We start from the raw sequence: 8992 nt of genomic DNA, 5'->3' as shown, positions 1-8992 counted from the left end.
TCTGTAGGGGAAATAATTGCTACTACATCATACAGGGTACTCTCAATGACATACGTCCTAACAATGTGTGTTAAACAATGTAAAATTTAATGAAAAGTACTTCTCTAATCCTGTTTCGAAGTTACTTGGAAATATTGGATTTGAATAGGTTGATCTGAACATAATACAAACAACGTTTAATTACGTTACAACGGAAGCTCAAACAAAATAGTGATGTGATATAAACGAAGTAAAACAAACATAACAGAAATTAAGAGTTAACGTCTCTTATTATTCAAATGATAATTATTCTTTAAATAAAGTTTCTTTTCTCTTCGTGTTCTTACGTACACACTTTAATAATTAAATATATATGTACTTCCTCGCAATTTCCTAATAAAAAAGAAAACAAAAAATCTACTTTGAACAGGGTAGATCACTTCGGCCTCTACCGATAAGTCCCTTTTTTGAGTGAATCCAGTTCTGTTCGTTTTCCACATTTAGATATAAAAAACAAAATTTAAACTTTGCTATTTAAATATAAAAATTTCTTCATTTCAATAGTAGTGTGCCGCCCGTTTGGCAACATTGCCCATTGATACATTGCGACCAACGAAGATGGCAAACCTTCGAGGAGCCGCGGCGAACAGTGGTGCACAGGTGCTGCTGACTGATTTTGCCCCGAATCCTTACTATAAATACCTTTCGCTTCTAAGGTACCGTAATGGCAGCAGCACTGAGAATCGATCCAGATCTCTCATCCCATCAACCACGCCGAACCGCAGGTCGCAATTAGAAAATTAAAGGTTATTGAGTTTCATCCACTATCAGCATGATCTGATGCGTAGCTTCCTGCGTACTTCGCACGCACTCGTTTTGATGCGTAATCCAGTCTTTTCGTTGACAGAAGGTCGAACAGTACGGCGTTCTCCGGCAGAGCGAGCACTCGGCCAGTGCTTCCCGATTGCAGTTGGCACACTGAAACAATAAGTGGAACGATTAAAATATAATAACTAGGGACTTATACAGAAATAATCATTCAATTTTATTTTTTTCCATCCTGTGGTAGTGTTTGGCCATCTTGAACAAATATTAATCACATTTTCAGGAAGTGTAAACCTAGACAAAATAAGTCACTTTATATACTTACATTTTTTTTTCAAAATGTATCTAGACTGTCATATAAAACGGCTCATACTTTTACATACAATTCATATACAGTGAAACCTTCATGAGTCGATATTGAAGGGACCATCGACTCATGGAAATATCGAGTCATGGAACAGCAATCCTTTGGAAAGCTGTTTCTAGGAACCATCATAGTAACCATGAAATTTTGTTTCTAGTATGGTTCCATGAGTCGATATCGAGTCATGGAACATCGACTCATGGAGGTATCACTGTATGATTATTTTGGATAATATCCTGCAGGATTACCTTGGACAATATCTGTAGTATTTGCTGGTGTAATTATACGAGAAATGTTTGGAAAACTGCAGGAATTCCCTTGATGAAAGGATAAGTTCCTAGAATTTTTTGAAGGGTCTTCATAAGAAATCACTCATTGAAATTATGAACGAATTTCTGGACGAGTTTCATAGGTTATCAGAAATAATCCCTAGAAGGATTTGTTTTACTTTTCAAGATTATAGTAAGCAGATTAAACCCGTATCCGCTCATCAAATGGGAAAAAGTTGAAATCGTTGCCATTTTGGCAATTCTTGACGAATTGCTTTCGTTTTAGTAGGATTGGAATCGCCTGGATGTCTAGTTTTTTATCATTATTGGGTTTTCTGAAAATGTCCACCGGTTCGGAGTTATTCCGGTGGGTCACTGGGTCAAGTCGAGTGAAAATGACTCCAACTACCTTTTCAATCAACTTTTAACCAACTTATTTGTATAAATCTGACTCAACCAACTTACCAGTTTCGAAGAAAAATATAATTACCCTATTTGGGGCGGTTCCACGGAGGTCCCATAAATAACCGAACACATACTTTAGGCCAAAGCTGGCTGTGTAATTTAGTTCTCCCATGTCTGTAGTCGAAACTATAAAAACAAGTTGAATTGCAATCAGATTTATACTGATAAGTTAGGTAAAAGTTAATTGAAAAGGAAGTTGTAGTCATTTTTACCCGACTTGACCCAGTGAGCCACCGAAATAACTCCGAACCGGTGGACATTTCCAAAAATTCCAATGATGATCGAAAAATTAGATATCTAGGTGATTGCAGTGATGTGAGAACTATCGAACGATCACCATTTTTAACGCAGCCTATAAAGTGCTTTCCCAGATCATCTTCCACCGTCTATCGCCACTGGCAAGCAGATTTGTGGGAAGTTATCAAGCCAGTTTTGTGGACGGGCGATCGACAACAGACCAACAATTTTTTTTTGTCTTTAAGAGGCTTCCAGCCGAATGCTGGTTCACCTCCTAGACCAAATTTTTCTGTTGCGGTAGATCCTCCGAAAGTGTCGCAGTGTCGCGAATATCAAGTTCCTACGCACCACCTATTTATCGATTTCAAAGCGGCGTATACCTACCATTGACCGCGAAGAGCTATGGAAGATTATGGACGAGAACGGTTTTCCCGGGAAACTGACTAGACTGATCAAGGCAACAATGGATAGTGTACAGTGTGTGAAGATATCGGGTGCATTATCGGACCCGTTTAAAACACGCAAAGGACTTTGACAAGACGATGGTCTTTCCTGCCTCCTGTGCAATATTGCGCTAGAGGGTGTTATGAAACGGGCGGGCTTCAACATGCGGGACACGATCTTCAATAAATCCAGCCAGTTCATCTGCTTCGTTGACGATGTGGACATTGTCGGAAGAAGGTTCCAGGTGGTTTCTGAACAGTATACCAGGTTGAAACGTGAAGCAGACCGGGTTGGATTGAAGGTAAATACGTCGAAGACGAGATATCTGCTGGTTGGAGGAACCTAGCGCGATAGAGTTCGCATTGGCAGACGCGTGGTGATCGACGGAGATGAGTTCGAGGTTGTGGACGAATTTGTCTACCTCGGATCATTGGTAACGTCGGATAACAACTGCAGCATAGAAATTCGAAGACGCATCATTGCCGGAAGTCGTGCTTACTACGGACTCCACAAGCTGAAAGGGTACGATGGGTGGGACATGTTGTGAGAATGCCGGACAACAATCCCGCAAAAATGGTGTTCACCTCGAATCCGGCCGGTACAATCCGCCGTTTCTCAACCGATTCTTTTAATTTTTTTCTGTGGCGAACTACAAATTACCTCAATTTTCGAAAACTATTGAAAAAGCTGTGTGAAAACTATTGATTCAAAAGTTACAGATAGGCTGAATTTTGACATAAAAAATGCACCAAGTCACAAACATATGTAGCAGAAAAACTAAGCATCGAACCATCTTGGTGTCTTAAGCGCATTTGTCCATTGAGTGATAAGGACCAAATGCACTGAAGACACCGAAAGGATACGACGCATAGTTTGTCTGATACATCACTTTTTGTCTTGGTGCATTTTTAAAGCTAAAACCGATCTGTAACGTTTGAACCAATATTTTTTACACAAATTTTGTAATATTTATCGAAAATTGAGGTAATTTGTAGTTCGTCACAGAACAAATGAAAAGAATCGGTTGAGAAACTACGGAGATATAGCCTTCTGAAGTTGACCATTTTGTATGGGCTTTGGTGCATTTTATATGTCCGATACTGTACATCACCATTACATGGTGCGTTATGAGATAAGATCTACCGAACCAAAATCTAGCATCACCCTTTTTCACCCTAGGTTTATCGTTCTAATAGTTCAAAAGCATACTGTAAGTCCTTTTTATCTTTAAAAGCCTTTTAATTAAACATCAACTACTTAACATATTATGCTGATCTAGATCAAAAAAAGACTTTGGTCGAAAATGTACTTGATTACATGGCATAGCATAGACTGACTGTAAATGTCAATGGTTGCTACTCCGTGATTGATCGTAACTGGTAAGAATTGCACTTCGACCCAAATGAATACCACGGATGGGCCTTTCCGCTTATTCTCAAAGTGCACATTTTAGCAGATCCCATATTATTGATCAATAATAGCGCCGGCCAAGTCCTTACAGTCAGTTGAGATGGGGAAGGAATGTTAGGGTGTAATGATTGTTGCTTCTAAAACCCTAGAATACCTCAGCATCTCCACAATCGCCACGGGAAAGGTGTTTATTAGTGAGGAAGAAAACAGATCTTGGAGTCACCTTTGATCGGCGGTGATCCATGGGTAGGATAAGGAGGAAAAATACGACTTTTATGAAAAACTAATTTTGCGTTGATGATTAAGAAAACACGTCGACATTCAAAATGTCGAACTACTCATATTTTTGTAATGAAAAAAAAGAAAGCTATGTAAAACAAGCAGGGTTTATGCCGATACTTGAAGTGACGAACCATTCTTAGTTTGTTCGAAAATTACATACACACTTAGAATAATATGCCGAATCTCGGCTTTTGGAAACCGAGATCCGCACAGCCGAGCGCTCGGCAGTCATCTCGGCTTAATAGTTTTAACTGATTAACTCGGTTTCTGTGAAAAGTTTTATCTACCGTGTTTAACCGAAAATCTCGGCATCTCACAAACTGAAATCTCAGCTAAAATGAAAAACAATCATTGTTGAGGCACTTTTAGCCTCAGAATATTATTTAGTTTTCATTAGTGTTTTTAACCCTCAAATACCCAACCCCGCCTTCAGACGGGGTACACTTTAGAATTTTGTGTATTTGTTCGCAGCTCGGAAATCAAAATGGTTTTATTTTTGGCTTATACCTTGACTCATAACACACATATAAGAAAAGTTTTTTATGACTTTTGAAACTTTTTTGTATTTTTAAAAATTGTTTGAGAAATTGCATTCTTATATAACCTACAAATGCCTGGGGTTCATTTAACGTGTAATATAAAAATCGTACCTTTTATATTTTTCTACGATCAACCTATCACAAAAAAAGAGCCTGGAGGTATTAATATATTTTCAAACCTGTTTTTCCGTTAGTTACACGGAAAATAAAATACGCTCCGAAAAAAAATTAAAAATTTAATGTTTTTAAAAGCACCGTAAAAATTAATTTTTTTATTATTGCCAAAAATCAACAACTAGAAAAGGCTTCAAGAAAAAATGAAAAAAGCTAGGGATGTTCAAAAATAAAAATTATGAAAATCAAAAACCAAAATTTAAAAATTTGAAAATAAAAATAAATAATTGCCCAAAACGTGTTTAGAACGATTTTAGATAACGAAAAATAATACTTAAATCGAAAATAAAAATTTGGGTATTAGAGGGTTAAGCAATGTCAACTTTGGAGCTGCCCATATATCATAAATGGAAATGGTTAATGACGTGTCCTTTAAATTCGAGTTATTATTTCATAATTACTTCCCGGCAAAAAAAGCACATAATATCCGATATCTAGCACTAAATTACATAAAAACAACAACTTTGAGCGTATTTACTGAAGAGTTTGTACAATCTAGCTTCCTCCCGCTTCATGATTTCCAGCACTTGGTTTATTGTAAGAACTTTTCCACGATATTTACACTACTTTTCCACATATACACAAAAGCGATGTGAATGAAAACAAGATGGCAGATGATAAAATAAAATGCCGAGGATCTCGGTAAACTTAGGTCGAAACCGATATATCAGCATTTGCTACAACTGAGTTCGGTGAAAACATTGTTAGCGTTGGTGCTCGGCTTACATAGTTGCCGAGATACGGATAAAAAGTAGAATTAACCGAGATTTCAGTTTCAGAAGTTGCCGAATCTCGTTTAAAATTATTTTTTAGCTGAGTTTTCAGCAAAATGTGCAGAAGCCGAGTTGATCCAGCATTTTCAAATGCCGAGCTCGCGAACAAAATTTGAGTGTGTAAACTTAAAGTTCCCACGATTAAAATGTATTACCACAAGCATGAAACGAGCTCACCAGTTGCTACTTTAACTTTTCAGTACTGTTTCTTTCGTTAGGAAAGTAAGCCGTTATGATGTCCGGTCCATACTCTTAATGAAAAGTAGGGTGATATGCAACGGAATTGCAATTTTTTGTTGCATTTTCTCAGCGTAATAATTATAAGGTTGTCCACTGACTTTAACAACATTTTGATTCTCTGTGAAGGGTCTAAACAGCGGGATCTTTTTACTTGACTGAGTCTTTCAGATTTTTTCTGAGGAAAGATTCGCTTAAAGTGAAAAACCATAATTTTATTTCAATGTGCAATTTCTCCTACTATGTATAGAAAACAATTCAAATTTGGGTAGGTTTAACAAAATTTTATCTTAAAGAATAAAACTCATCGATTGATGTACTGAATAATTACCTTTTTGTTGGCATGAACTGAACCGGGTGGTAATTGACTACTGATATTGTTCTGCTCCTCCAGCTGCGTCACAGTCAGGATGGCAGCGTCTCGCTCACGCTGTAACCGCTCCAACTGGCGGTTGTGTACTTCGCGGGCTTCACCGATGCACTTCTTCATCTCCTGCATGGCCTTCGACACTTGAGAGCACAGTGCTTTCAGCTTTTCAAACGGTAGATTCGTTTCCGTTATTACTGCAAGAGAAAAATATGGTTTAAGGAACAAATTGATTGACAATGCTGAAGTTAACGATGGAAGTACACAGTCATCATGCTCTGCGGCCTTTACCTGCTACAGGGCGTACACTTACACTGAGTCGATTGATCGACGTATTCGGTGGCACTCTCGATTCCTTCGGTAAGGGTTTGCCATGGTTCTTCTTTGGTGGCGATTGCGAGCTCGTTTTCAATCTCTTGTTGCTCCTGCTGGACTACCTTTACCGTGGTGGTCGTTGTTGTGGTGCTGGTATTGTTGGTGATAATGGGAGTTGCGTTGATGGTAGCTGCAGCTTGATGAATCTGTTGCTGTACTTGATGCTGCTGCTGTTGAACTTGTTGCTGTTGTTGCTGCTGTTGGACCTGTTGTTGCACTTGCTGTTGTTGTTGCTGTTGCTGCTGCTGCTGTTGTTGTTGTTGTTGTTGCTGTTGCTGAGCCGCAACATGGTGATGACTTACAGTGGTATTCTGCTGGCTTACGGCGGTTGTAGTAGTACTCGTGTTGCTGATGGCGCTGTTGCTAATATTGTTGATGTGGATGTTGTTATTACTAGTGTTTGTATTATTATTTACAATTATTCTTTTCTTCTTTTCTGGCTGTTCTGGTTCTATTTGATTACGCCGCCTTCGCTTGTAGGGCGTAAATAATCGTACCGGACCAGAGGCAGCTGAAAATGAAAAAAAAAAAGAAATATAGGGTAAGTGTACCGAAAATAAAGTAATGGGGCAAAAAAACAAACAGCTAGCAGCTATAGGGACGACAGGACGATACCCAATCCAAGAAGTTTTGACTGTTTTGAGTACACGAACGTTTTAAACAACCAACTATTTAAGTGTTTATTTGGATTCACAGCGACAGACTTACCTGATTCATCATCACAACACGCTGAGCACGTGCAGCTGGTGGCGTGTGGTGTCAGAATTCCCTCGTCGATCAACGCTTGCAAACTCCGTCCACCGTACCTAATAGATCGTTTCCAGTCTTTACTCGACCCTCGACCGCAGATGTTTTCAAACTCGCTCGGGGTATACCACGCATCCTTATGTTTAATACACTTTCCACGACCCCCGGAACCGAGCCGGCTCTTATATAGATCCCCGGTTGTCGTTTTGCACCGCACTGGCAGGACATCGAGACTGTTCAGTCGATCTATCACACTATTGTCCATCCGATACTCCTGCTGTGATTGGTTTTGGTGGTCCACAAGGCTCTGCTCGTCATGTGTTGCGGTTACTTGTTGCTGTTGGTCCGTTCCTTGCTGCTGGATTACGATATGCGTTGGTTTAAGGTCTCCGGTGAGGTCCCCCACGACCGTACTGCCCGATACAAAACCGTTGTTGTCCACGCAGATCATCGGCTTAAAGTGTTGGATCTGATCTGGCGTGAGTACGTTGAAGGTAGTGCCACCGATAAGCGTCCCAACCGGTAACGATACCGGCACTTGGACAACCGTATTTCCTGATTGCACATCGGCTGTGGTCACGAGACGAGTTCGTGGGGGTAATGCAACCTATAAATTTGGAAAGTCTGTTAATACCCGGTGGACATATTCATACCAAGGGAGGCCTGCCGACGTAGATGCATACGTGTAGCGAAGTTATAATTTCAACTCTTCACGGATTATGATACCAACTGCAAAAATTCAAGTGCGTATTTGCGTGTGTGCTTTTCTATGGCCCAAAATTGCGGAAGTTGGGGTGATTTTACCATTAGGTTATGATGATATGAACACTAGGGTGGCCCATAATAAACACACAACAGCTGTTCCAACTGCATTTTTGATCATAGGCGAACCACTTTAGTCAATGGTAACTGATGAACGTAAAAGATTAATTCAGCTGATCAGGACGTAGCTCTTTTTCTCATTAAATTCTTTGCTATCTCATACCAGGACAAGACTAGACATGTTTGAACAAACTGCTATGGAAGGTCCAAATAGGATCAAACCTCGGCAATACTTTATTCGTTTTTTGCTATGATAGTAATAAAATAGGGACAATGGGGGCCCGGATTTTACCATAAACATTGCAAAAATCATTGTTAAAACTGCTACAGCAAATAATTTCCCTATTCCCAACTCCCTGTATTCAATTTTTAATTACCGTAAAATGGGGCGTTAGAAGCGCATGGAGTTTTAAGGGATTGAACTTCTCCATCAAGTTTGACAAGTCACAGAAAACGTCGAAAGTCGATGTATCTGCATCTGATATGCTTGAATTGTTCGCAGGATTGTGAGCTGCATAATGTGATAAAGGTTGTATATTAATATGAAGTATTGTGGATACTAGACACTGAAAACGTTTCAATACATATGTTCAAATTTTATGGCCTCAAAACATTTATCTAAAATAAATAGGAAAACAACATTGAGAAAAGTATGTGAGTAATTTAGACGAAAAAAGGATGAA

At 39.2% G+C, this 8992-nt stretch overlaps 1 protein-coding gene across 1 annotated transcript in view; it reads right to left on the bottom strand.

Annotated features, from left to right (window-relative positions):
* Nucleotides 1-250: 250 nt before the first annotated feature.
* The window catches only part of LOC5577892 (deformed epidermal autoregulatory factor 1), a 38560-nt gene continuing 29818 nt past the window's right edge, over nt 251-8992 (bottom strand). The window contains exons 2-5 of the mRNA XM_001663548.2: nt 7449-8094; nt 6679-7251; nt 6330-6562; nt 251-957 (exon numbers count right to left, since the gene is read on the bottom strand). Coding sequence (XP_001663598.1) covers nt 787-957; nt 6330-6562; nt 6679-7251; nt 7449-8094 — 1623 coding nt within the window. The 3' untranslated portion in view covers nt 251-786. The remainder of the gene's footprint in view (nt 958-6329; nt 6563-6678; nt 7252-7448; nt 8095-8992) is intronic.

This window comes from Aedes aegypti, chromosome 2 (assembly GCF_002204515.2).
Source record: "Aedes aegypti strain LVP_AGWG chromosome 2, AaegL5.0 Primary Assembly, whole genome shotgun sequence".
Classification (NCBI taxonomy): Eukaryota; Metazoa; Arthropoda; class Insecta; order Diptera; family Culicidae; genus Aedes; species Aedes aegypti.
This window is presented reverse-complemented; position numbering and strand designations above follow the sequence as displayed.